This window comes from Myotis daubentonii, chromosome 2 (assembly GCF_963259705.1).
Source record: "Myotis daubentonii chromosome 2, mMyoDau2.1, whole genome shotgun sequence".
NCBI classification, from domain to species: domain Eukaryota; kingdom Metazoa; phylum Chordata; class Mammalia; order Chiroptera; family Vespertilionidae; genus Myotis; species Myotis daubentonii.
In genome coordinates, this window is record NC_081841.1 from 23,016,524 (window position 1) to 23,043,639 (window position 27,116).

Here is a 27,116-nt window from a genome sequence, read left to right on the forward strand (position 1 = left end):
GACATAAGACATTCTTTAGCCCGTTTGGCTCAGTGGCTAGAGTGTCAGCCCATGGACTGAAGGGTCCCGGGTTTGATTCTGATCAAAGGCACATGCCCGGGTTGTGGGCTCTAGTCCCAGTAGGGGGGCGTGCAGGAGGCAGCCAATCAATGAGTCCCTCTCATCATTGATGTTTTTTTCTCTCTCTCTCTTTCTCACTTACTCTCTGAAATAAATAAAAATATATTTCAAAAAATTGACATAAGACAGATTAGCAGGAGAAAAACAAATGTTGTTATGTATGGAGCTTTGTAAAACTACTAGAGGCCCAGTGCATGAAATTTGTGCATGGGTAGGGTCTCTAGCGGCTGCCGGCAGGGCCTTCCTTCATTCTGCGCTGCCCCCTGGTGATCAGTGCACGTCATAGCAAGCAATCGAACTCCCAGTCAGTCGAATTCCTGAGGGGACACTTTCCATATTAGGCTTTTATATAGAGAGAGGTGACTTAAGAAGTGACCAGCACAGGAAACTTTAAATCTTTAGACAGAGGAACAATATATTTGTGAATAATTGACAAAACAAATGGGATTTGGGTTTAAGGAGTAAATTGAAGTAACAAATTTGTTTATACAGCTTTCTGGGCCCTAATTCCCTGCCCTAGTGATAAGGATGCCTTCCACCTTCTACTCTCCTAGTATAGGCAGGGTACTTTTCACATGAGAGATTTATCTCCTGCATTCTAGGAGACAAAGGAGGGTATCCTTTAAAAAATAATATATATATATATATATTGATTTCAGAGAGGAAGGGAGGGGGAGAGAGAGATAGAAACATCAATGAGCAGAGTGAATCATTTATTGGCTGCCTCCTGCATGCCCCACACTGGGGATTGAGCCCATAACCTGGGCATATGCCCTGACCAGGAATTGAACTGTGACCTCCAGATCAATGCTCAACTGTTGGGGGCCAGCCCCAGCAGGTCCAGGGGTTCCCCAAGGTGTGGACGGAGTCGGCAAAGAATGAAGGACACAGAGACAGCATTCAGTTGATCAGCAGCCTAGCCAGGATCTCTAGCCAGGATCTCCAGCCAAGTTCTGTCCAGGTTCTCTAGCCATGTTCTGTGTTTTATTGTCTTGTTACATCTGTATTTATACCAGTTGATTTTAATCCTATCAATTTCTATTCCAAAGGTTAGGGCGTTTCTTATCTCCATTCCAGGGAGTAAAGATTATGTAGCTTAAGCATGATTGCTTGTAGTTAAAGTGATTAACTATCCGCCTGGCACTTACTTAAGGGGTCTTATTCCCTCTCTAACTTCAGGGAACAATCCCTACCTGGGGAAACAACCTTTCTCAGAGAGGTGACCTTGGGTAAAACACATAGCGCCAAGAAGGGGAGTAAACATATTAAGAACAGTATGCCATAGACGCCAGGTCCCTTGAAACATATGCTGTGCAGATGTTTCTTCCCTGCAGCGACTGTGTCAAGCAGCAAGGATGGACCGGCTTCCGGCACTCAACCACTGAGCCATACCGTCTGGGCCCTTGGGTGGGGGAGGGTGTTTTATATTCTTTTATGAGATGATCAGTCAAGTGCAGCCACAAGAGGAAAGAGACTTAGGAAAAGTTTACTACACTCAAAGGTCCTAGAGACAGGAGGCACTGCATGCCACATAGAGCCTCATGGAAGAGCAGTCAGGAGACAGAAGGCAGGAGGGAACAGAAGGTTTAGGACACAGCCTTTATTGGGGTTTCCGGGGAGAAGGGCAAGGCAGGGCAGGGTAAATAGTTTAAGATTAGCTAGTTTAAATAATTTCACTGGGCTCTAACCTATAGGGATGGTTCCTAGTTGCCTGGTACTTAGGCCTGGGATGATGAAGGAAGAAGAATATTGCTTCCTGGGGGTGTACAGGCCAAACAGAGGAGGAATGGCTCTGGACTAGTTAGTTTGCATATGAAGGGCCAGCTGAGTTCTTGCTATCTCTCAGAATTGGCTAGCCCCAGGAGGGTCAGAAAGGTTGTTTAAGGGGTCAAAACATAATACAGAAAAAAAATTAAATATAAACAAGACAAGGGACCCTACTACACATTAATAGTCTATATTTATATTTATGTGTGCATATATATATATATATATATATGTGTGTGTGTGTGTGTGTGTAACATTAAATTTGCATATAAACTGAGTTACAATTGGCTAATTGGCATGTTATGTTTTCTTGACACTTAATTAGACATTTATTGCACTGGCTGGTGTGGGTCAGTGGTTAGAGCACCAGCCTGCCCACCAAAGGGTCATGGGTTCAACTCCAGTCAAGGACAAGTACCTGGGTCGAAGGTTCAATCTCTGGGTCAGCATGTGCAGGAGGCAACCAATCCATGTGTCTCTCTCACATCAATGTTTCTCTCTCTCTCTCCCCCTCCCTCCCTTCCTCCCTCTCTCCCTTCCACTCTCTCTAAATATCAATATAAAAAATATCCTCAGGTGAGGATTAACAAAAAACAAAACAAAAATAAACCCCACATTTATTTACTTTGATTCTGCAGGAACTTAGCAATGGGGGTTTGGGGATTGTAGAAGTGTTTGGTTACTTTTCAGCCTCAAATATGTTTTTAGACCCTTGAAAAACTCATAAACCTTAGGATAGTTCAGATGCCAGGCCATAACCTAGTCTATCAGATTATCCTTAATCTGCCCTAACCGGTTTGGCTCAGTGGATGGGGTGTCAGCCTGCGGACTCAAGTGTCCCGGGTTCGATTCCGGTCAAGGGCATGTACCTTGGTTGCGGGCACATCCCCAGTGGGGAGTGTGCAGGAGGCGGCTGATCGATGTTTCTCTCTCATCGATGTTTCTAGCTCTCTATCCCTCTCCCTTCCTCTCTGTAAAAAATCAATTTAAAAAATTATCTTTAATCTGCCCTGGCTGGTTTGGCTCATAGAGTGTCAGCCTTCGGACTGAAGGGTCCCACGTTCAATTCCAGTCAAGGGCACATGCCTGGGTTGTGGGCTCAATCCCCAATTGGGGGGGCTTGCCAGAGGCGGCTGGCCAATGGTTGTCTCTCATCATTGATGTTTCTATCTCTCTCCCTCTCCCTTCCTCTCTGAAACCAATAATTAAAAAAATTATCCTTAATCTACCTTGACATTTTTTATGAGTGATGGATTCTGGTAACCCTCAAATTTTGATGAGTATCTTATTGCCCCTCCACTCAGTAGGACCAGACAAAATTGCCCTTGACGAATGTACTGCATAATTTCCTGGCATCAACTGACCTAGTCTATCACAGAACAAACACAGCTGCCTTGCCTTCCCTGGAGCCAGCAGATATTTACTATTTGTGGCTTCCCAGGCGAGAGAAATTACAGTATGGTTGCAAGCAATCTCAGTAGAATTAAGGATCTGTTGATGAGCTTGACTTGTAGCCCAGTTTAAGATGCTGAATCAATCAGAACAGCACATGTATCAAGGGCTTATTATATTCAGATAACCTTCTAAGGGCAAATAGTGGGCAAATCAAAGCAATAAAAATCCTATAATTTTTTCTCATACACAATCAAACTTCATGAAAGTATAATTTCTTTTTTTAAAATTAAATCTTTATTGTTCAGATTATTACATTTGTTCCTCTTTTTCCCCCCCATAACTCCCCTCCTCCCAGTTCCCACCCCACCTTCCGCCCTCACTCCCCACCCACAGTCCTCATCCATAGGTGCAAGATTTTTGTCCAGTCTCTTCCCCCATCCCCCACACCCCTTTCCGCCCCCCCAAGAATAGCCAGTCCATTCCCTTTCTATGTCCCTGATTCTATTATGATCACCAGTTCATTCTGTTCATCAGATTATTTATTCACTTGATTCTTAGATTCACTTGTTGATAGAGGCGTATTTGTTGTTCATAATTTGTCTCTTTACCTTTTTCTCCTTCTTCCTCTTCTTAAAGGATACCTTTCAGCATTTCATATAATACTAGTTTGCTGGTGATGAACTCCTTTAGCTTTTCCTTATCTGTGAAGCTCTTTATCTGACCTTCAATTCTGAATGATAGCTTTGCTGGATAAAGTAATCTTGGTTGTAGGTTCTTGGTATTCATCACTGAATATTTCTTGCCACTCCCTTCTGGCCTGCATAGTTTCTGTTGAGAAATCAGCTGACAGTCGTATGGGTACTCCCTTGTAGGTAACTGAATTTCTTTCTCTTGCTGCTTTTAAGATTCTCTCTTTGTCTTTTGCTCTTGGCATTTTAATTATGATGTGTCTTGGTGTGGTCCTCTTTGGATTCCTTTTGTTTGGGGTTCTCTGTGCTTCCTGGACTTGGAAGTCTATTTCTTTCACCAGGTAGGGGAAGTTTTCTGTCATTATTTCTTCAAATAGGTTTTCAATATCTTGCTCTCTCTCATCTTCTGGCACCCCTATAATTCTGATGTTGGTACGCTTGAAGCTGTCCCAGAGGCTCCTTACACTATCTTCGTATTTCCGGATTCTTTTTTCATTTTGCTTTTCTGGTTTGGTGTTTTTTGCTTCTTCGCATTTCAAATCTTTGCCTTGATTCGTGCGCTCCTCTGGTCTGCTGTTGGGAGTCTGTGTAATATTCTTTATTTCAGTCAGTGTATATTTAATTTCTAGTTGGTCCTTTATCAGAACATCGAGGGTCTCATTAGATTTCTTGTACATCTCATTAAGTTTATCGGCAGTCTCTAGAAGACACTTGAAAGAGCTCAAAAGTGTGGTTTTGAACTCTATATCCAGTCGTTTGCTTTCCTCCAGTTCTGTCATTTGTGTCCTGTTTCTTTGTCTCGGCATTTTTTATGCTTCGCTGTGTCGATAGAGTGGCTTTCTGTGCTAAGTGTCCCAATTACCTGAGGTAGACACTCTTGGTGCACCCCCTTGTGGTCTTTGTGCGCAGTCTTGTTGTAGCTAAGAAAGTATAATTTCTGATTGTTGCTACTCATTCCCAATTTTTTACTGCCCCCCTTTTTTTATTGCCCATTTATTCTTCAACCCACCATTTCACTGAAGCCCTTATTATCTTATCTCTCTAACCACTTCCTATTTTATCTTCATTTATGCCACTCCTTTGATTTCCCTTTTTTTCTTCTCCTTTTTTCCTCTTGGTGTGCCTTTTGACACTCATTGGTAGGTTCTTCTTTTTCTTCCTGCACCCTCTGTCTGTGCTTCTCAGTTCTCTCGTTCTCACTCAATATACTTTCCTCCTTTGGGAACTCATATACATGCATGTATTCATTTAATAATACTGATGCATGTATCAGTGAGTTGAATATACCAAACCCACTTTTTCCAACTCAGACTTTTATATACAGGGGTTGGCAAAAGTAAGTTTACAGTTATGAGTACACGAAATACAATGTACTCTTATATTAATTAATTTTTGTATTATTTCTTTGTATTACAATTGTAACCTTACTTTTGCCACCCCCTGTACAACCATGTACATGCTTTAACAGGTCCCAAGATTAACTCGTTGTCTTTATTGCCTTATTCTTTCCTTCCTCTATTTTCTCTCTTGGTAATGGGACTACCATCAGGTTATTCTTCAAAATGGAAACCAGTTATCCTCAGCTACATTCTGTTCCATGACTAATTAGCTACTCCCTGGTATCACTAGCTCCTCCTCTTATTTATGACTCCAGTCCTGCCTTAAAGCCTCCAACCCTTTTATCCTGGCCTAACTGCAGTAGTGTAGGAAACATCCTAGTCTCAAATTGATTCTCTAATTTATCCTCCATGCTGTGGCCAGAATGTATACAAGCCGAAAATTGGATCAAGTTATTCTCCCTTAAAAAAAAAAAATCCTTTCAGATAGTCTCCATAGCCTTCAGCTTAAAAACTATACTCTTCCACTTAATGTTGTAATGTACCCCGCGAATCACACAAGGACGCCTCAAGAAGTTGAATTAAAGAGTCGCATTTATTGCAAGTCCAGGACTATGAGGCGGCATTTTGCTCTCCCAGATCTCATAGTGCGCGCCCCAGCCCCAACACCAGACTTATATAGGCAAAGATCACAAAGGTATTGATTACATCCTAAGGTTTGGAATGAGGAGCCTGATTTGCAAAAAAGCAGTTTACAGAAGCAGAAGCAGCATGTTATCTAAATTACAGTTTTTGGGTCTCCGGAACACTGAGTCAATGGGGACACGTTAACTGGAGCCCTCTGACCTTGGGATAACTGTGCTGTCCTCCCCAGGTAAAGGAAAATGTGCTTTCTAAGACCAGTATGACCATAACCAATGGGATATTCACATTACAATCAATAGGGTATTTAATTGAATGGGGTGATTTATATAATTCAGAAAATCAAAATAACTTTTCTATTGTTAAACAAAGCAAATAAGCACAGAAGCCAAACCGCAGGGTTAAAGGTAAACTATAGTTTCTACCTGAGATGATTGCTACCACAGATAATTTGTGTCATCTTGGGTAGGCCCCAGTTATTTAATCAATTGATTAATCTGGGCGTTGCTCTGGGTTATTTTGTAGTTCTGTGTAAATCCAATTGACTAGAACTATTCTACATAATCTGGGGGCGGGGGGATCTAATCCGATTAGTTTCGAGTATTTAAGGCAGAACTGAGGCTCTCCACAGAAGTTTCACCTCAGGACTCCTGCCCTCGTGTTCCAGCCACTCTTCCTGACAGCCCGTCTTGCAGATTCTGGACTTGCTCTGCTAGCTCCTGCGCTCAAGTAAGCCGATTCCTTAAAACGTACCTCCTACTGGTTTTTCTGACTCTGGTGGGACCCTGACTGATAGACTCTCTCTCCTGCAAATTGCCCAAGCCTCAGGGTGTCTCATTGGTAGTCGGAGACAAGTTTTGTCATTTACCCCAACTTAGGATGTAAGTTTCTAGGTGTCACAGAGAGATCCGTGGCATTGCCTCTGCTAGACTTACTAAACTGAAAATTTATTGACTCCTTAAAGCTGTGGGATATTCTATGTATTAGTAAGGAAACACTGGAGATTGTAAAATAATGAATTCCTATTAAGTTCTAAGTCTTTAAATTTTCTTTCTGTAGTTTTTCGCAAGTTTTCAATGGGACCCGACCTGCGCGCCCAGGAAACCACCGGAGTGAGGGTGGGGGCGGGGGAGGGGGGCGGCTGGGAAGCGGGGGGGGGGGGGGGGCACCCCGGGGAGGTGCGCTCAGGGCGCAGGGACCCGCACGCGTCGCCGCGGGCCTGGCTCCGGCCCAGCTTCGGTCTCTCGAAAGCGCGCGCGCGGTTCCGACGGGGGGCCGAGGGTGGGGAGGGTGCCCGCGGGTGGGGAGGGTGCTCGCTGCGCTGGGGGGGGGGGGGGGGGGGAGGGCTTCGCGCCGGCGTCGGCAGCTAGAGTTCTCGGTCTCTGCAACGTGGAGTCCCGCGCCCGGGAGTGAGCTGCCCGCGTCGCGCTGTGGGGACGGGGCTGCTGAACCGGGCCCGGCTTCCTGGACGCCTTTTATGGGCTTTTCCTCCCAAAGACGGTTGGGACAGGGGCTCGGGTCCCGGCTTGGCTCAGATGCGCATGGCGGCCCCTGCAGAGTGTGCGGTGGCGGCGCGAAGGGCACCATCTTGTGTGGAGACGGCGCCCCGCAGCCCCGCGCCTGGCCCTGCTCCTCGGGCCCTGGTGGGGCTCGCTGCCCCTTTGTCTGGAGCTCCGGGGCCCAGGGCAGAGGCGGGGCCGTGCTCGGTGGTGGCATCACAGGAGGAACAGCTCTCCCGAAGGGTAGCTCTTGAGGGGGGTCTTCTGGGGACAAGGGCTTCGTGGGAGATGGAAACTGTTTTAGAAACTTGTGTTTTCGGAAGCTTGTTGGGAACAAGTGGCTTCATCTTGTAGAAACAGTAACGAAGAGGAGTGGCTGTGGTTACATAATCTAAATTTTCTTTTTTTTTAATTATTAAAAAATTATAAGCTATATTTCTTTGCAGAAGTATATGAAGTAAAAAGTGAAAGTTTCTTTTTCTTCAGCTTCCTCGTCCTAGCCAGTTTTCTTTCTGGAGATAGCAACTGCTAGTAATTTGGATTTGGTCTCTTTAGCCCTTTTGCTAAGCATATATGTATGTGAATGTTTATGTTTAAAAAAGGTCTATCTATAGCACTTACTCCATCGCCATTCTTAATCTCACAACTTCCAGACTTTAGAATGACTACTCTATTGTAGTCAAGACTATGAAAAGAATCCACCATCAAATCAATCAGTGAGGCAATTAGTTAATTCCAATCAGTAAGTTAGTTGCAACTTGGTAGGGAGTGCTGAATTTCATCTATCCGCATCTGGTAACTAAAATTTAGTTGTTGGACGCAGGATCCTGGCGGCCACCTCCACGATGGCGAACTACGGGACGGCGCGGAAGAGGCCGGGCAGAGAGGAAGACGTGACCCAAGTGGAATTCGAGACCAGCGAGGAAGTGGACGTGACGCCCACGTTCGACACCATGGGCCTGCGGGAGGACCTGCTGCGCGGCATCTACGCCTACGGGTTTGAAAAGCCATCAGCCATCCAGCAGCGCGCCATCCGGCAGATCATTAGAGGGAGAGACGTCATCGCGCAGGCTCAGTCTGGCACGGGCAAGACCGCCACCTTCAGCATTTCCGTCCTGCAGTGTCTGGACAGCCAGGTCCGTGAGACCCAGGCTCTGATCTTGGCCCCCACGAGAGAGCTGGCCGTGCAGATCCAGAAGGGCCTGCTCGCGCTGGGCAACTACATGAAGGTGCAGTGTCACGCCTGCATCGGGGGCACCCACGTGGGGGAGGACATCCGGAAGCTGGACCACGGGCAGCACGTGGTGGCCGGCACGCCGGGGCGTGTCTTCGATATGATTCGGCGCAGGAGTCTGAGGACAGGTGCGATCCAGATGTTGGTTTTGGATGAGGCCGATGAGATGCTGAATCAAGGTTTCAAAGAGCAGATTTACGACGTGTACCGGTACCTGCCCCCGGCCACGCAAGTGGTGCTCCTCAGCGCCACGCTGCCCCACGAGATCCTGGAGATGACCCGCAAGTTCATGACGTACTCCATCCGCATCCTGGTGAAGCGTGACGAGCTGACGCTGGAAGGCATCAAGCAGTTTTTCGTGGCGGTGGAAAGAGAAGAGTGGAAATTTGACACGCTGTGTGACCTCTATGACACGCTGACCATCACGCAAGCCGTCGTCTTCTGCAACACCAAGAGGAAGGTGGACTGGCTGGCGGAGAAAATGAGAGAAGCCAACTTCACGGTGTCCTCGATGCACGGGGACATGCCGCAGAAGGAGCGGGAGTCCATCATGAAGGAGTTCTGGTCCGGCAACAGCCGGGTGCTCATCTCCACCGACGTCTGGGCCCGGGGCCTGGACGTCCCTCAGGTGTCCCTGGTCATCAACTACGACCTGCCCAACAACCGGGAGCTCTACATCCACAGAATCGGGAGGTCGGGGCAGTACGGCCGGAAGGGCGTGGCCATCAACTTCGTGAAGGACGATGATGTCCGCATCCTGCGGGACCTGGAGCAGTACTACGCCACGCAGATCGACGAGATGCCCATGAACGTTGCCGATCTGATGTGAGGCGTCTGCTGCGCTGGGGACAAGTTGGTCGGCTCTGTCCCCTCAGGGCTGTCCAGAGCAGTTTCTGTTTTGTTTGTTTTTTTAATTAAATCTTTATTGTTCAGATTATTACAGTTGTTCCTCCCCCTCCCCCCATAGCTGCCCTCCACCCGGTTCCCACCCCACCCTCTGCCCTTAACCCCCCCCCCCATAGCTGCCCTCCACCCTGTTCCCACCCCACCCTCTGCCCTTACCCCCCCCCCCCCCATCCATAGGTGTATGATTTTTTTCCAGTCTCTTCCTGCACCCCCCAAACCCCTTCCCCCACCCCCGGCCAGAATAGTCAGTCCACTCCCTTTCTATGCCCCAGATTCTATTATATTCACCAGTTTATTCTGTTCATCAGATTATTTATTCATTTGATTTTTAGATTCACTTGTTGATAGATGTGTATTTGTTGTTCATAATTTGTATCTTTACCTTTTTCTCCTTCTTCCTCTTCTTAAAGGATACCTTTCAGCATTTCATATAATACTAGTTTGCTGGTGATGAACTCCTTTAGCTTTTTCTTATCTGTGAAGCTCTTTATCTGACCTTCACTTCTGAATGATAGCTTTGCTGGGTAAAGTAGTCTTGGTTGTAGGTTCTTGCTATTCATCACTGAATATTTTTGCCACTCCCTTCTGGCCTGCATAGTTTCTGTTGAGAAATCAGCTGACAGTCGTATGAGTACTCCCTTGTAGGTAACTGACTGTCTTTCTCTTGCTGCTTTTAAGATTCTCTCTTTGTCTTTTGCTCTTGGCATTTTAATTATGATGTGTCTTGGTGTGGTACTCTTTGGATTCCTCTTGTTTGGGGTTCTCTGCACATCCTGGACTTGGAAGTCTATTTCTTTCACCAGGTAGGGGAAGTTTTCTGTCATTATTTCTTCAAATAGGTTTTCAATATCTTGCTCTCTCTCTTCTTCTGGTACCCCCCATAATTCGGATGTTAGTACGCTTGAAGTTGTCCCAGAGGCTCCTTACACTATCTTCATATTTTTGGATTCTTTTTTCTTTTTGTTTTTCCAGTTGGGTGATTTTTGCTTCTTCATATTTCAAATCTTTGACTTGATTCTTGTGATCCTCTAGTCTGCTGTTGGAACTCTGTATAATATTCTTTATTTCAGTCAGTCTATGCTTAATTTCTAGTTGGTCCTTGTTCATATCCTCAAGAGTCTTAGTAGATTTCTTGAGGGTCTCACTAAATTTTTTGGCGGTTTCTAGAAAAATTCTTGAAAAACCATATAAGTTTGGTTTTGAACTCTATATCCAGTAGTTTGCTTTCCTCCATTTCTGTCATTTGTGACCTGTTTCTTTGTCTCCGCATTTTTTATGCTTCCCTGTGTTGGTAGAGTGGGTTTCTGTGCTAGGTGTCCTATAGGGCCCAGTGGCTCAGCCTCCCCAATTACCTGAGGTGGACACTCTTGGTACACCCCTCTGTGGGCTTTGTGTACAGTCTTGTTGTAGTTAAGCCTTGATTGTTGTAGGTATCACTGGGAGGAATTGACCTCCAGACCAATTGACTGTGAGAATCAGCTGTGTCTACAGTGGGAGAACTTCTGTGCTGGGAGCCGGTCCACCCTTGCTGCTTGACACAGTTGCTACAGGGAAGAAACATCTGCACAGCATATGTTTCATACTGGCATATATGGCATACTGTTCTTAATATGTTTGTTCACCTTCTTGGCACTATGTGTTTTAACCAAGGTCACCTCTCTGAGAAAGGTTGTTTCCCCAGGTAAGGATTTTCCCCTGAAGTTAGGGAGGGAATAAAACCCCTTAACTAAGTGCCAGGCGGGTAGTTAATCACTTTAACTACGAACAATCACGCTTAAGCTACATAATCTTTACTCCCTGGAATGGAGATTAGAAACGCCCTAACCTTTGGAATAGAGATTGATAGGATTGGAATCAACTGGTATAAATACAGATGTAACAAGACAACTGGAGATAGAACCTAGTGAGAGAACAAGGCAAAAGATCCTGGACAGAACCTGGCTGGAGAACCTAGCGAGGGAACATGGCTACAGAACCTGGCTGAAGATCCTAACCAGAACTTCGCTGGAGATCCTGAACAGAACTTGGCTGGAGATCCTGGCTAGATTGCTGATCAACTGAACGCTGTCTCCATGTCATTCCTTCTTCGCCGACTCCGTCCAAACCTTTGGGGACCGCTGGACCTGCTGGGGTTGGACCCCAGCACTTCTGTGCTGGAGACACCCTTCTGGGGCAAGACTTGCTTCAGTGGGGCTTTGGTGCTCACTGAGTCTGCCCCCTGAGTGTGTCCCTTATGGATCTGAGGAGTTGTAATCTGGATGGTCCTACTCTGACCACTGGGTACACTGGCTCTTGGATCTCTAAGGAGGTGCTAATTTAGCCTCTTCCTGAGGCTACCCAGCAGGAGCTACGGAGAGATCTGCAGATTTCTCTTCTTTCTTTGGGGTTTGGAGGTGCCCAGATGAGGCCCAGCTATGAGGCAATGCAAACTGCTGTGGGAAGTTCTTTTGGAAGTTCTGGTTCTCTGACCCAGCTGCAGTTTGTTAGGTAATTTTCAGATTGTAAAGGGCCAGGCCTTTCATATGCAAAAGCCTCAGCGCACAGCTTGAGTGGGGCAGGGTCTCAGGGAATCAACAGGGCGGAGCAAGCAGCTATGGCTGATCCTCAGCACTGCCCTAAGAGGCCCGAGTCTCTGTCCTGGTAATCGCTGTAAGCACCTCTGAGGGAAAGCCGCCCTCGAGTTCCAACCGATGCCAGACAGTCCAGTTTCTCCCCATATTTGTCTGGGTCCCCAGAGACTCACCCAAAACTGGAGTTCAGAGCAGTTGGGAGCTTGAGACTCCCTCCGGATTGAAAAAGACAGCCACATCCTCAGTTGCCAGCCCTTTCCACATGGGCCTCCGTACCTCTGTACTTTACTTCTGCACCTCCTCTGAGTCTCAGTGTGCTTTTCTCTTTCCTTCTAGTTGTAGAATTTCCACTCAGCCAGCCTTCCTGTGGTTCTGGATGATGTCCCTTTTGTCTTTTAGTTGTATTTTTGAAGTGGTTGTGTGAGGCAGCAATTTCCAGTGTTTACCTATGCCGCCATCTTGGTTTCTCTCAGAGCAGTTTCTGTTTAAGGAGGTTACGACACACATGGGAATTGAACCTCGACCCCTCTGACCACATTGTCAGGGCATGGGAATACCTGCAGCTCATGGGGAGAAGGATGTAGGAAGGCACACAAAGTTCTTGCAAAGGGGAAAACAAGTCTGTAGTGGTACCTCGCAACACGACCAGGATTCAGTCTTGGGTTCTGTCTTCTTTTCTTACCTATGTGTAAATAATGCTTTGCTCTTGGTCTTTTTCATTAAACATTTTAAACTTTAAAAAATAAAAAATAAAAAAAATAAAATTTAGTTGTTGAGGATAGTTGGGAATCTCTTGTTGAGAAATAAACCTTACCAAAGGGCCCATGGAACCCTGGTTGGTGGCTCTGCTGGTTGGAGCATCATGGTTGTGAGTTTGTTTCCGAGTGTTTTTAAAAAAAATAAAATAAAAGAGCCCATGGGTACAGTGCTGGAACTATGCAGTACTCAGATTCTGTGTTCTGGTATGCAATCTCTGATGGATAAGCAACTGCACTGTTGTCCTGAATTCCCAGTCCATGTTAGATATTAAATTCTATTATTTTAAGTAGAATAAATACAGCTCTATAAAGTCTAGACTTGTGAATCACAATGCTATGTACCTAGTAAATATTAGGAACAATGAATGAACAGATGAGGTATTTGTTGCTTATGAAATTTTCTTGAAAACAATTATTACCACCACCACAGAATAATTCTCTGTAAAATGTAATAGGAATTAGTGAACACCATAACTATTGGAGTAGACTTAGCAAGAGATATAAAGAGCTCCAATTAAGGTGTGATCTCTAGACAAAGACCTGGAAGAATACCCCTGTAGTTGAACAAGTTAGATTTACTACTCTTTTAAAACATATTTTTATTTTTTAAATAGGTTTTTATTGATTTCAGAGAGGAAGGGAGAGGGAGAGATGGAAACATCATTCGATGCTCAACCATTGAGCCATGCTGGCTGGGTGGGTTTATTATTCTTGCAGTGAGGGAGAATACCTAGGGAACAATCAGTCATGAACTGTCTCAGTGAGAGGGTGTTTCTCTTACTAAGACACTTCATGACTATACATTCAATTATAGAATTTGGGCTTTGTGTTGGTGAGTTGGGGGGAGCATTTAGGAAAACGGGGATTTGCTTTAGATTAGATATTGTGAGGCAGTGGGGGCAATTCTATGATTGGGTATGTAAAAAATCTAAGAAGTAGTAGTTATTCATTTTAGACAAGAGAGCGGGGGTATTTGGTATTTTATGGTGGCTCAAGACAAAGTATGAAGTAGCTTTACTCTCTCATTTTATTATGGGTTCAGAGTAATCTTGTCTGAGGTTGGTAGTCTATGAGATTGAATATGTCCAACTAGAAAATAATATGGCTTTGTTATGATTGTCAGGCCAGCTTTTCACTATCAGGGGCTGCTTCTCCCCCTCTTCCCCCTCAAGTGCTAGTAGAGAATTTAGAGAAAAGTAAATAAATCCAGGAAAAACATCCTGCACGCAATATCTACAAGACTGGATAGGGAGGGGAGGGGAAGGAGTGATGCCAGGGGTAATTTCTAGGTTTCTGCCTTGAAAACAGAGAGGATGGCAATGCTGTTCACTAAGATAGTACCAGCTTTGTGTTATCTTCCAATTTAATACCAAAAATGCAGATGCTCCTCATCTTATAATGGGGCTACATCTCGATAAACCCATTGAAAGTTGAAAATACTATCGTCAGTCAGAAATGCCGAAACCGGTTTGGCTCAGTGGATAGAGCATCGGCCTGCGGACTAAAAGGTCCCAGGTTCGATTCCGGTCAAGGGCATGTACCTGGGTTGCGGGCATATCCCCAGTAGGAGATGTGCAGGAGGCAGCTGATTGATGTTTCTCTCTCATTGATGTTTCTAACTCTCTATCTCTCTCCCTTCCTCTCTGTAAAAAATCAATAAAATATATTAAAAAAAGAAAAAAAAAGAAATGCATTTAGTACACCTAACCTATCACACATCATAGCTTAGCCTAACCTACCTTAAATGTGCTCAGAATAATATTTTCAAAATGCTGGGAACACAGTTCACTACAGAGGATCGGTTGTTTACCCTCATGATCGTGTGGCTGACTGAGAGTTCCTCAGCTTCATGAGTATCATAGTGCACATTGTTAGCCTGGGAAAAGGTGAAAATTCAGAATTTGAAGTATGGTCTCTACTGAATGCATATTGAAAGTAAAAAATCCTAAGTCAAACTGTCATCACTTGGGGACCATCTGTATATGAAAAGATAACATCATCATACCCATATTTCAAATGGGAAAGGAAGGCTTTATAGCGGTCCAACTGTTGAATGGAACCAGAACACAAATACAGGATGGTCGGACTCCAAAGTTATATTGACTTTTTAAAATATTGAGATAAACTTTACATCTATGTGAATTTTTACTATTTTAAAATATACAATCATGTGATTTTTAGCACAGTCACTACTGTTGAATTCCTTACCATTTAAAAACCTGTATATATTTTTATTGATTTCAGAGAGGAAGGGAGAGGGATAGAGAGATAGAAACATCAGTAATGAGAGACAACCATTGATTGGCAGCCTGGCAGCCTCACGCCCCACATTGGGGATCGAGCCCACAATCCAGGCATGTGCCCTGACTGAGAATCGAACCATGACTTCCTGGTTTATAGGAAGACACTCAACCACTGAGTCACGCCAGCCTGGCTTGTCTTTTCACTTTCATACTATTGTCCCTGGATGCACAAAAATTTTTGATGAAGTTCGATTTCTCTGTTTTTTTCTTTTGTTGCTTGTGCTTTTTGGTTCATTTAAGACTCATTCCAAAGTCATGAAGACTTCAACCTGTATTTCCTTCTAAGACTTTTATGGTTTTAGTTCTGACATTTAGGTATTTGATAAATATTGAGTTAATGTTTTTATATGGCATGTGGTAGAGGCCCAAATTCATTTTTTTAAAATATATTTTTATTGATTTTAGAGAGGAAGGGAGAGGGAAAGAGAGATAGAAACATCAATGATGAGGGAATCATTGATCGACTGCCTCCTGCATGCCCCCTACTGGGGATTGAGCCCACAACCCAGGCATGTGCCCTTGGCTGGAGTCGAACCTGGAACCCTTCAGTCCATAGGCCGACGCTCTATCCACTGAGCCAAACCAGCTAAGGCCCAAATTCATTTTTTGCATACAGATATCTAGTTGTCCCAGCACCATTTGTTGAAAGGACTCTTCTTCTCTCCCATTAAATGGTCCTGGCACCCTTGACAGAAATCAGTTGAACATAGACGAATGGACTAATTTCTGGACTCTGAAGTGTATGTCATCATACTGACTTTTAAGTTTAACTTTGTAAATCACTTATAGAATTATTTTATGAAACATTTTATCTCCAAAGCTTCCAAAATTATTTGTCATTTATTCAGTTGATTGAAATGAACCAGAATCAAGTTTGCTGTGGAAAAAATGACTAAAAATCAAGAAAATGGTTTTATAGCAACATTATGACATGGTAGATGTGTTATAATTATATAATTTATTAGACTCATTTCTAAAGGTATACATTTATGAGACATTAAGGAATCAATTTTAATATATCTAAAAAGAAAATTATAACAAAAATATTAGACACAATATAGCATAATATACAATATGAATGGATACATGAAAAACTTATATACAATAAGAATAAAACAACATAATTGTGCATTTGATATTCTCTGCCCTCTCAAATATTATTCTCTTCTGTTATATTCTCTTACATAGTGAACATTTCTTTGAGAGAAGCATCATATACATATAAAAAGCAGAAAACCATGACCTGGTTGACATTGCTGAGGTTAAAGACCCATAGCAGAAAATAGATTTTTCTCTTCTCAGTATTCAAGCCACTCCCTTATAAGCATTCATTAATTATCATGTTTTGGTTTCTAAATTTTTTAAAAAGATGTGTGTTTCCAGATTTGTTATTGGAAGCATCAGCTCATTTTGGATATCATTTTCACAATCCTCATATTCATTTTAAGGTCTTTATTATATGACTAGAGGCCGGTGCATGACATTCATGCACTGGGGGGGGGGGGGAGGAGGGAGGAGTGTCTCTCAACCTGGCCTGCGCCCTCTCACAGTCTGGGACCCCTTGGGGGATGTCCGACTGCCAGCTTCTTAAAAAGTCGGCAGTCGGACATCCCCTTAGGGGTCCTTTGTCCTGCCAAAGAGGTGGGAGAGGCTCCCGCCATTGCCGCTGCACTCGCCAGCCATGAGCCCAGCTTCTGGCTGAGCAGCGTTCCCCCTGTGAGAGTGCATTGACCACCAGGGGGCAGCTCCTGCATTGAGCATCTGCCCCCTGGTGGTCAGTGTGCATCATAGTGACCGGTCCTTCCACAGTTCAGTTGATTTGCATATTAGCCTTTTATTATATAGGAGGATAGCCTGAAGGTGACCATGATATTCCATACCAAGAAAAAATCCTCTTATAAGCAAACATAAAAAATATGCCTCAGACAATTAAAACATACAGCACATGTTTGAGTATTAATTCTTTAAGGAGATGGCTGGGAGTTACAATCACCCAGAGCTTCTCATTAAGAGGTTCTGTAGATCATGGCCTAATAGCTTGTTCACTTGAAAGTGCCCCCCACAGGAAAAGAGTGGAAAAATCTGATATCATTGAAAACTCAGAATGAATCAAATAAAAAAGGATATTGATTCTGAAAATACTTTATCCTCTCACCATGCTTTTAAGGATTTATCTTCTGCTTTCTCCTTGCCTAACATGTCATAGAATATTGACACGGTAGGTGCTCCCAGACTCTGCAGTTCTGTCATTTCCCAGTAGGGGACACAGTTGCATTAGAAACAGCACCAGTTGCAGCATTGCTCAGCTGGGCCTGTATTCCTTCTCTATTTTCAAGACATATATATTTTTAAAGTCAGATATATGAATATTATGTCTCTAAACTCTAAAACATTAAGAGTTGAAGAAAGAGAATTCTCGAAGGACTGTTCTTTTACCCACTATCTTCAGGGATATCTCATTGTACTTGACATTCTCGGAGGCTGGTATCAAAGTCCCAAAGTACGAAATGCGTCTCGTAAGTCATCAACCTCATATAGGGGCTGTAGAGAAAGAGAGAAATAAACTGAGTGGATGGCTTTGTGACATTTTGGAAAAAACTGAGTTGGGAGGGAGGAGGAAGAGGAGCCAGGAAGAGGAGAGGAAGGACTTTTGCCTGGAGGGAAATAAATGCCGAGGAGAGTCTAACAGAATAAAGACATGTGAGTGAGGAAAGAGAAGGGAAGGGCAAGGCATCTTAGCAGAGGGCTCTGAATTGTAAAACAGAAGAGCAGAGTCAATGGTAGGAGAAATGACAACAATAATTAAAAACACACACACAGAAAATAAGGTTTTCATAAGAAGAAAAATAAGAAGAGTGATAAATGTGCAAACACCCACATGAAGTGTACATACACACACATGAAAATGTAAGAAACAGAAGCAAAGAAAATAGCTCCAGGAAAAGATGACTGAGAAAGAAAGAAAACGAGAAACGAAGGAGCCCCTTACCAGAAGGATGCGTCGAAGCTGCCTGGACAGACGCACTGAGTTTTCATGCAGCCCCTCCCAGGCTCTGAAAGTTCTTTCACGATTTTCCACAAAAGTATTCCAGCAATAAAAGTAATCTGTAAAAGGAAGGGGGAGGGAGGGCCAATATACTCAGATTCCAAATCTAAAGGAAATCAAGAAATCCCCAGCCTCCTTTTAATTCTCGTCCTTGTGTCCAAGCCATCCATTCTTTCCCTCCAATTCTAGCTGATAATTTTGGGCTCCTAAAGTGAACTTGAATCCTGGTACAATTTTCCGGCCCTCGAGCTTCCCCCTCACTCATCTGAGTCTGAATTGCCATCCTGGGTGACAGCTGCTGCCCTGAGCCAGGCAGAAGGGCACCCTCCTACCTTTGAAGGTCATGATGGCGATTTGGGCCCCTGCGCGGTGCAGCCTCCGCAGGCCCTCGGGCTCGGCCTTGTAATCTTCGCAGAAGTAGAGGCGCGCGGTGAAGATCCGAAGACTGAGGTTGGGGTTCCCCCTCAGGAAGTCAGCCACGTGCCGGGCACAGTCGTAGCAGGGACTCCAAGAGGTGAACCAGGTGACGCGATAGCACCGGCCAGGGTCCAGGTCCCAGTCGGAGATGTAGCGCAGGAAGAGCAATTCCACGTGGCAACCCGACTGGGGAGAGAGCGGAGGACTCGGCTCATGTTTACTGAGCTGATAGCTTTGCAGGCGTTAACTCACCTCCCTCCCACGGTGATCTTTGTTGGAGCCTCTACAGTTTTGTCCTTAGGTCACAGAGGTTACACAACTGCCCGAAAAAGCACAGGGGTGAGCTTGGCCCTGCAGAGAGGGGGAAAGGCTGTGGGTTTTCTGTCGCGTGGGGAGGACCAAATGAGTTGAGTTTGGAGTAGCAACCCACTATCTCAGTAGAGATTTAATTTGTGTTTGTGAAGTTAGTTTTGTGCCTTTGAGGAGGAGGAAAATGGCTTGTAAGTGCCTAGTAATGTTACAAACACACACATGAAGTGTACACACACACACACACACACATGAAATACACAGGACCACTTGGTGGGAAATATATGAGCTGAAGGGCTGGAAAAGGTAAGATGGATTATGGTGAGGCCGACAGTGAGTGTTGCAAGAGCAAATTAAATAATATGTTCGCTCGTTGTATGATCCCTGTGATTGTAATAATGTCCACAATAGTGAGACATAGCAAGTCCACTTAGTATTGCAAAGAAGTGGTAAGTCCCAGAATCTGAAGACCTTGGTTCCATTACCCCTCATGTGACTAAGACAAGTTGCCCAATTCTTGGATCTTCTAATCTTATCAGTAAAATAGACTGGGCTGGTGAGAAAAGATTAACCAACAAACTTGTATGCACATATGCATAAGCCATGGACACAGACAATAGCCTGGTGAAGGCCTGGGGCAGGTATGTGCAGGATAGAAGGAGTTAAAGGGGGGAAAAATAGGGACATATGTAATGCTTTCAATAATAAAAATTTAAAATAAAATTGTTTAAAATAAAGTAAGTAAATTGTAATTTTAAAAAGTAAATAAAATAGGCCGAGTTGGTGTTATAAGGATTACAGGAGAGAGAAGTAAAGGATTGGTATCAACAAAGCCTTATATAGTTAGTCATATCACCAAATAGAAGAGATTAGAATGTAAAACAATTGTGATGAGATAATTTTCATAATCAAGGGAGGCAAAGAGAATTAAATAGTAAAGTAAGTGCTAATCAGTGCCATTCCACCCATGGGTTCTTCTCTGGGACTCCAACAAGACCAGATGTTACAAGGGAGGAAGTATTCATTGGTAGAAGATTATGTAAACCCTTTGGGATTGGGGTGAAGAAGTTTCCTTGGAAGTGTAATTCTCAAATGTTCTAGATGCTGAGAGATTGATTTAATCAACCAATTGAGGCTTCCCTGTTTCTGGGGTGTGCCATGCTCAACGTACTCACTGGCCTATGCTCCGTGTGAGCAGGAGAGAATAGAAATCATTTGGAAAACAGAATTGGTCCTCAATCATTTTTCGTAACATTTTCTCCCTTAATTTTAAAAAATTCAAAAGACACAATTTGTTTTTCACATTTAAAATTTAGCTTGGCCGAAACCGGTTTGGCTCAGTGGATAGAGCATCGGCTTGCGGACTGAAAGGTCCCAGGTTCGATTCTGGTCAAGGGCATGTACTTGGGTTACGGGCACATCCCCAGTAGGAGATGTGCAGGAGGCAGCTGATCGATGTTTCTCTCTCATCGATGTTTCTAACTCTCTATCTCTCTCCCTTCCTCTCTGTAAAAAATCAATAAAATATATTTTAAAAAAATAAATAAATAAAATAAAATTTAGCTTGAATGAGCTGATAATATCCCCCCAGATCAAAAGGCTCTTACCTCTGATTTCTTCCTTAATCTCAAAGGCAATTTGGATGCTGGGGTTAGGGAAGGAATGTTTGGGGGCAGTTATTCTTGGCATTGAAAGAAGGTGTGGCATTAATGTGCCGGACATGATGAAGAGGACATTAAATGACATCTTTGGGGGCATAACTATTATGGTTACAGGGACATGTAAAAAAGAAAGCAAAAGAAGATTTGAGGAATCTAGTGGGGACAAATGCAAAACAGACTAAAAGCAGTACCGTCATCAGGTTAGGCGGCTCTAACAGTGCTCACACTAATGAAAAGTGTTAGCTTTTAATTGTCTGGGAAGCAAATGTTAATTGATACCTTGTTTCGAAGGTGACCAAAGTCCAATGAAAAGGAGGTGGCACTGTCTCGCCTCTTCACCACATAGCACAAGTAGGTCTCATGGCGACCCCTTGCCCAGCGGACGTTTTTGAAGTGGTAAAGGAACTTCCTCTGCTTCATCAGGAGGCTGTGGGAGAGAGGAGGGAGGAGAATGCAGGAGTACAGCTCATTCTCTGGTCACGCAAGGCTTTCCTTCAGCTGTTTTAAGATCCGCAATTACTTGGGTCAAAGCAGAGAAGATGCTCTTGTTTCATTTACTGGAAGCCTGAGACCTACTGAGCTTGGAATCCATTATAAACTCCTTCTCATACTTATATGTGACCCGTTGAGAGAGAGAGAGAGAGAGAGAGAGAGAGAGAGAGAGAGAGAGAGAGAGAGAGAGAGAGAGAGAGAGAACCCCAACGCCCACAGGACCATCTCCTCCCACAGCTGTCTTCTAGATGCTGATAACTTGGAATGACAGACTTGTTCCTCAGTCCCATAATTGTATTTTCAGGTTTCCTTTGCAATCTTAACCTAAAATTCAAACTCAAGATGGTCAAAATAGTATTCCTAACCAGCCCTCTTCCTGCGTGTCCCGCCTCTCCTCTGACTTCCCCATCTCAGATAATACTGGGATCATCTTTGTTTTTTCTCCCTCTTCACTCCTCGTATTTAATGATCTAAATGTGTTGATTCAAACCTCCAGGTGTTTCTTAAATTTGTACCTGCACAGCTTATGTTTCAAGGGACCTGGCGTATGTGGCATACTGTTCTTAATATGTTTGCTCCCCTTCTTAAGTGCTATGTGTTTTAACTAAGGTCACCTCTCCGAGAAAGGTTGTTTCCCCAGGTGAGGATTTTTATCAGTAAAACCCCTTAACTAAGTGCCAGGCGGGTAGTTAATCACTTTAACTACAAACAATCACTCTTAAACTACATAATCTTTACTTAGAATGATCTCCTTCAGTTACTTCCTTGTAGCTTAATAGAACAATAGAGAGGAACCTTGGAATGGAGATAAGAAACGCCCTAACCTTTGGAATAGAATGGATAGGATTAAGATCAAATAGTATAAATACAGATGTAACAGGACAATAAAGAGGAACCTGGCGATGATAATCACCTGAACGATTCCTCCTCCGACTCCGAGTCCTTCCTTCTTCGCCAACTCCGTCCACACCTTGGGGAACCCCTGGACCTGCTGGGGCTGGACCCCAACATGACATTAATCTACATTTCTGGCCTCTTTCCTAATATTTTCCCCCTTTCCCCACCACGTTAGGCCCCCTAGTGCAGCAGGACCCTGGTCACTAATCTCCTTTCCTCTTTATTTCTAGACATCTTGCTGATGGCACTTCCTCTGACTAAGAGCTTCCCTACCCTTTTCTATTGGGCAAAACCTACATGTCCTTCAGAGCCACAGTTTCAACTGTTCTAGTAAGATCTTTCTTACCACCACTATCCCAAGATTACTAGGCAAAAATCAAATGATAACAAGAAAGCCTTCTGCAGTTCCCCATTGTTCCCCACCTTGTTGCTATCAAAGCATTCCTCCTTTGTTATCAATTGCTTGCTGATATCTGTCTCTCCAATTAGATTCTGTTTTTTTAAAAAATAGTTTTTATTGATTTCAGAGAGGAGAAGGGAGAGAGAGATAGAAGCATCAATGATGAGGGAGAATCATTGATCCACTGCTTATTGTATGCCCCCTACTGGTCATTGAACCCTAAACCTAGGCATGTGCTCTGACGGGGAATTGAACCTGGAACTCCTGATTCATGGGTCAATGCTCAACCACCGAGACAACCAGCCAGGCTAGACTCTGTTTTGAAAGTGTCACTTTATGAGTAAAAATATAAAAAACATATATATATTATATGTATATATGTATAGTTAAAAGTATAAGAGCAATATTTGATGGTTGTTACCTTGAATACTACAAAAAAAGTAGAAAGTTATAAAATTTAAAATATTAAAGAATTTTACAATGTGGAATATCAGAGTCTAATGACAATTACTGTTAAAATTATGTTTCTCCTTCTGGTCTTTTGCACGATTACATACACATGATTTTGATAAGACTGGTTTCATGTGTAATTTTGTATTCTGCTGCTTTTTTAACTGGAAATGTGATCTAAATATTATGCTGTGTTCACACACAGGGACCAGTTCTTTTTCTGTTACCTAGTTCCTAGGACAGTGTCTTGCATACCATAAGCACTATATTGAACTGAATATGTAGAAATGCTCTCTGCTAACTCAAAATTCTTTGCAGTTATGAACATAACACACACAATACAGTGTGGTTGTTCCCAAAGTACTAAAAGTGTCTGGTTTTTGTCCTAATCTTTTTCAGAGATGTATTTATCCAATTTGTGAAAATAATGCTGCCACCTAATGGCATTAAGCAGAAGTGCAAAGAATTTGTAGAAATAAACACCCAGCCAGGGATTTGAATACCGTTTGCTGGCAAGAGAATTGAAACTTTTTTTTCCTTTTTTTTTTTTTTTACATTGAAGTATAATTTACATATTTCACCCATTTAAAATGTACAGTTCTATGAATACTGGTAGATGTAAATACCCCAAGCTGCTACCACAACCAAGATCCAGAACATGGCTAGGGTACCCCTCCCCCAAAGTTTCCCCATTCTCTTTTTCCCATCGGTTCTTCCCTTCTCCCACAGGCAACCGATAATCCGATTTCTGTAACTATAAACTACTTTTCATTTTCCAGAATTTCATATGATGCATACATTGTCCCTTCCTTTGTGTCTGATTTCTTTCATTTGGCGTAATGACTTTGAGATTAATTCATGATGTTGCGTGTATCAGTAGTTTGCTCCTTTCCAGTGCACAGTGGCATTCCATCACAGGGATATAGCACATTTTGTTGGTTCATTCACTTGTTGATGGACCTGTGCATTGTTTCTACATTGGGGATATTGTGCATAAAGCTTCTGCAAACATTCATATACCAGTCTTTGTGTGGACATGTGTTGAGAATATTTACTTTAATAAAGTAATACATGTGGTAGACCCTGAATTTAAAAGTTAAGTACTCAATTGTCAATCTTATTAAGTTAATAAACAAAGACAAGAGCTTTTTATAGCTGTCACAATTTAAATGTCTTAATTCATACACATGGAGCTTATTGGAATACTCTTTAAATCCCGCAGCAGAGAACTAGATTTATCACCAATATACACATTATGTATGGCAAACAATAGAAAAATCAGGCAGTTATATTATTTTAGATTTAAAAATGCATATTTGGCAGGGATCTGAAATGGATGGTAACAAAGATCTGATACTAATTAGATTTATTTAAAATGAAAGTGATTTATTATGATAATCATTGCTATTACTGTTGTTACATACTTATCACATAATAACCCATAGCATATATAAGTTGAATACATAACAAGTGCTTAATAAATACTGAAGAGAAAGAAAAAATATCCTCTTTTTGTGGCCCAATCAGTTTTAAATAGATTAAGCATCATCTCGTACTAATAAGTTCCTTTTACATTTAACCTACCCTTCTGGGCTGCGTGGAGGAGAAAGGCTGGAGTGGGGCAGGAGGAGGGGTAAGGTAACTATATCATGCACTGAAGGCAGTGTGGCAGGCACCCGTTACCATGCGGACAAAGTGTTCTGAAAGTTATAGAAAATGACATGACAGCGGTAAAGGAATTCAGATGGACTTTCACTTCCCACGCCACAGGAAAATGCAATAGCTCTTCACTGTCTGTCAGAAGTTACCTGTCACAATGAAGTGAATTGCATGATCATGACCTATTTAACTTTCTCGATCCATCACTTCCCTTCAGCTGTAGCTAGGAGCCTGTTTCTAGCACCTTGTGCTCTTGGTTTCTTTTCTGGGCACAAAGGACTTTGCAGAGGCAGTTTTTTAGGCCTCCAGATTGACAGCTGTTTGAACAGCTGTGCTCCCTCAGGCAGAACACTAGCTGCACCCCCAGCAGTGCAAACCTGGAGGCAGACGGGTTAAAAATAATCGTGACAAAGCCCTCCTCTCCTGCCCTGTACCGTCACTGATGGGCTCTGCAGATATTATTTTCCTGGATGATAATTACATGTTTCCCTTTTCCTCCTGTTGAATTGATTTTTTCTCCCTTTTTATTTGTCTTTCTCTGAATCTCTACTACTGATTTTACCACTGTTTTGCATTTCATTATACACAAGTATCTCTACTAAGTCCTTTACCTCTGACCTGCACCTTAGATCAGTTTTCAAAATTTCACTGAAACTGAGCAGACATTCATTCAACAATTTTGCTCTCAAGAAAATTTTCTGCCCTGGCTGGTTCCCTCAATGGTTAGTTAGCATGCCAGGGCACATACCTCAGTTGCAGGTTCCTCAGCCCCAGTAGGGGTGCATGCAAGAAGCAACTAATCAGTGTGTCTCTTTCACATCAATGTTTCTCTCTCTCTGTGTCTCTCCTCCCCTCCTCTCTCCCTTCCACTCTCTCTGGAAATCAATGAAAAAAATATCTTTGGATGAGAGTTAAAAAAAAAAAGAAGAAAGAAAATTTTCTGAAGAACACTTACTCTGCCGTTAAAAATCTTAATTGTGTTGTGTACATTCTTTGTAATAGAGGTAAATTGAGATAAAGTATATAGATTAGGTATCATCCTCATAACATTTGTAATAATCATAAAAGCGGGAATAGACTAAGTTCTGTGATAGTAACTTAACTGACATAAACTGGATGCGAAGACATTGTGAAAAATCTTACAGAATACACATAGAAGAAGTAAGTTCAGCCACATCTAAAGAGATTGAAAGAGTAGGTAGTAAAAATGCCATTAACTGCCTAACAATTGGACATACAACATTAAATAATTTACTTGACTGAATTTTCCTCCTTATTATACACACAATCATAGTGACTTTTAAGTAATTAATTTTGAATATTGGCATTTAAAAAAAAAATTCCTCCCTAGGTAACTAAATTATTCAGTAGAATCTCCCTAGGGAAGTTTATCTTCAAGTGATTTTTACAGTTGAATACTTATAAAATTATTACTACAATTGCCACTACTGTTTTAGTGTAGTATTGCTATTTTCTTTTCATGATTTGAGTCTATAACCATTTACTATGTTGACATAATTACCACAAACTAGTTATAACTGCAGTAAAATCTCAGAACAAGTCAACACATGGTCACAAAAGTTCTTTTGAATATGGAAGAGAGAGAGATCTGAACAGAAGATGAGACAGAACCAGAGAAGTAAATCTGCATGTTGACCAGGCAGATCTTGTAAAGCAGATAGTGCTAGGAAAGGATAGGTACCAATCTCATTACTCAGATTTGCTCTGGCAGAAAAACCAGTGAAGCTACCCAAAAGGCACTGTCCTTTTACCTGTCCATAGTGGGTTCCAGAGTGTCTTTCTTGGCTCCCCAAATGTCTTAGGCCGAGGAAAGCTTGCCTCAAGCACGGTTGCTTCACTGACTGACAATGCATTGGCCCTACACATTCAAATTTGAGCTTACCATTTGGGCTCCTCCCTCCAGCATCTCCACCAGGTACCCCAAAGACCTTCCTCCTGTTTGGGTCCAGTGAAGATGGGTGGGGCTGACATAGGCAGAGTCACACGGGTAAAATGATTGAGGGCCATTCTGTTTAATGTGTTGGTTTCTTTTGGTCTGCCTCTCCAAAAACCCAGTCCATGCTCCACAGGTAACAGATCAGGAGACAGTTGCAGTAGACACTTAGTAAATTATAATTATGGTAATGAATAATATCTTTAATTTAGAAAGCATAACACTAGTAATGTTCATTTAAATAGCATCTTGTGTTCTGTGAGCTGAAATCATCTATTTCCTCATTTAGTTACCCAATGTCTCTGAATCAATAGAGAAGTCCACTAATAGCTCTGGTTTGTGACTAAGTGAGCTCACTCAGTTATGTAGGACTTAGGACATAGAAATTTTAATCTCTGATGCTCTAAACCAACTGAGGTACCCAGCCAGGGCTGGCAGTCTTGCTTGGTTGCTCTATTCCTTTTAAATCCTATGCCCAATCTATTCGCAAATCTTGTCAACAACTCTGCTTACAAAGTGGGCCACTTTTCACCATCTCCAGGTCCAAGCAACCTGAATTATTGCATTTAGCCTCCCACTGGTCTTCCTTCTTCCATCCTTCTTCAGTTACT

General features: G+C 42.9%; 2 protein-coding genes across 2 annotated transcripts; one reads left to right on the forward strand and one right to left on the reverse strand.

Moving 5' to 3' along the window:
• Positions 1 to 8,250: 8,250 nt before the first annotated feature.
• LOC132227246 (eukaryotic initiation factor 4A-III-like) lies at positions 8,251 to 9,572 on the forward strand. The gene has a single exon (XM_059682139.1). The coding sequence runs from the start codon at positions 8,295 to 8,297 to the stop codon at positions 9,510 to 9,512; it is 1,218 nt and encodes a 405-aa protein (XP_059538122.1). The 5' UTR covers positions 8,251 to 8,294; the 3' UTR covers positions 9,513 to 9,572.
• Positions 9,573 to 16,760: 7,188 nt separating this feature from the next.
• Positions 16,761 to 26,407, reverse strand: AICDA (activation induced cytidine deaminase). Its single transcript, XM_059680922.1, has 5 exons — positions 26,324 to 26,407; positions 20,933 to 21,080; positions 18,599 to 18,869; positions 18,210 to 18,325; positions 16,761 to 17,761 (listed from the first exon to the last, which is right to left on the reverse strand). The coding sequence occupies exons 1-5, from the start codon at positions 26,329 to 26,331 to the stop codon at positions 17,708 to 17,710; spliced, it is 597 nt and encodes a 198-aa protein (XP_059536905.1). The 5' UTR covers positions 26,332 to 26,407; the 3' UTR covers positions 16,761 to 17,707.
• Between the last annotated feature and the right edge of the window lie 709 nt (positions 26,408 to 27,116).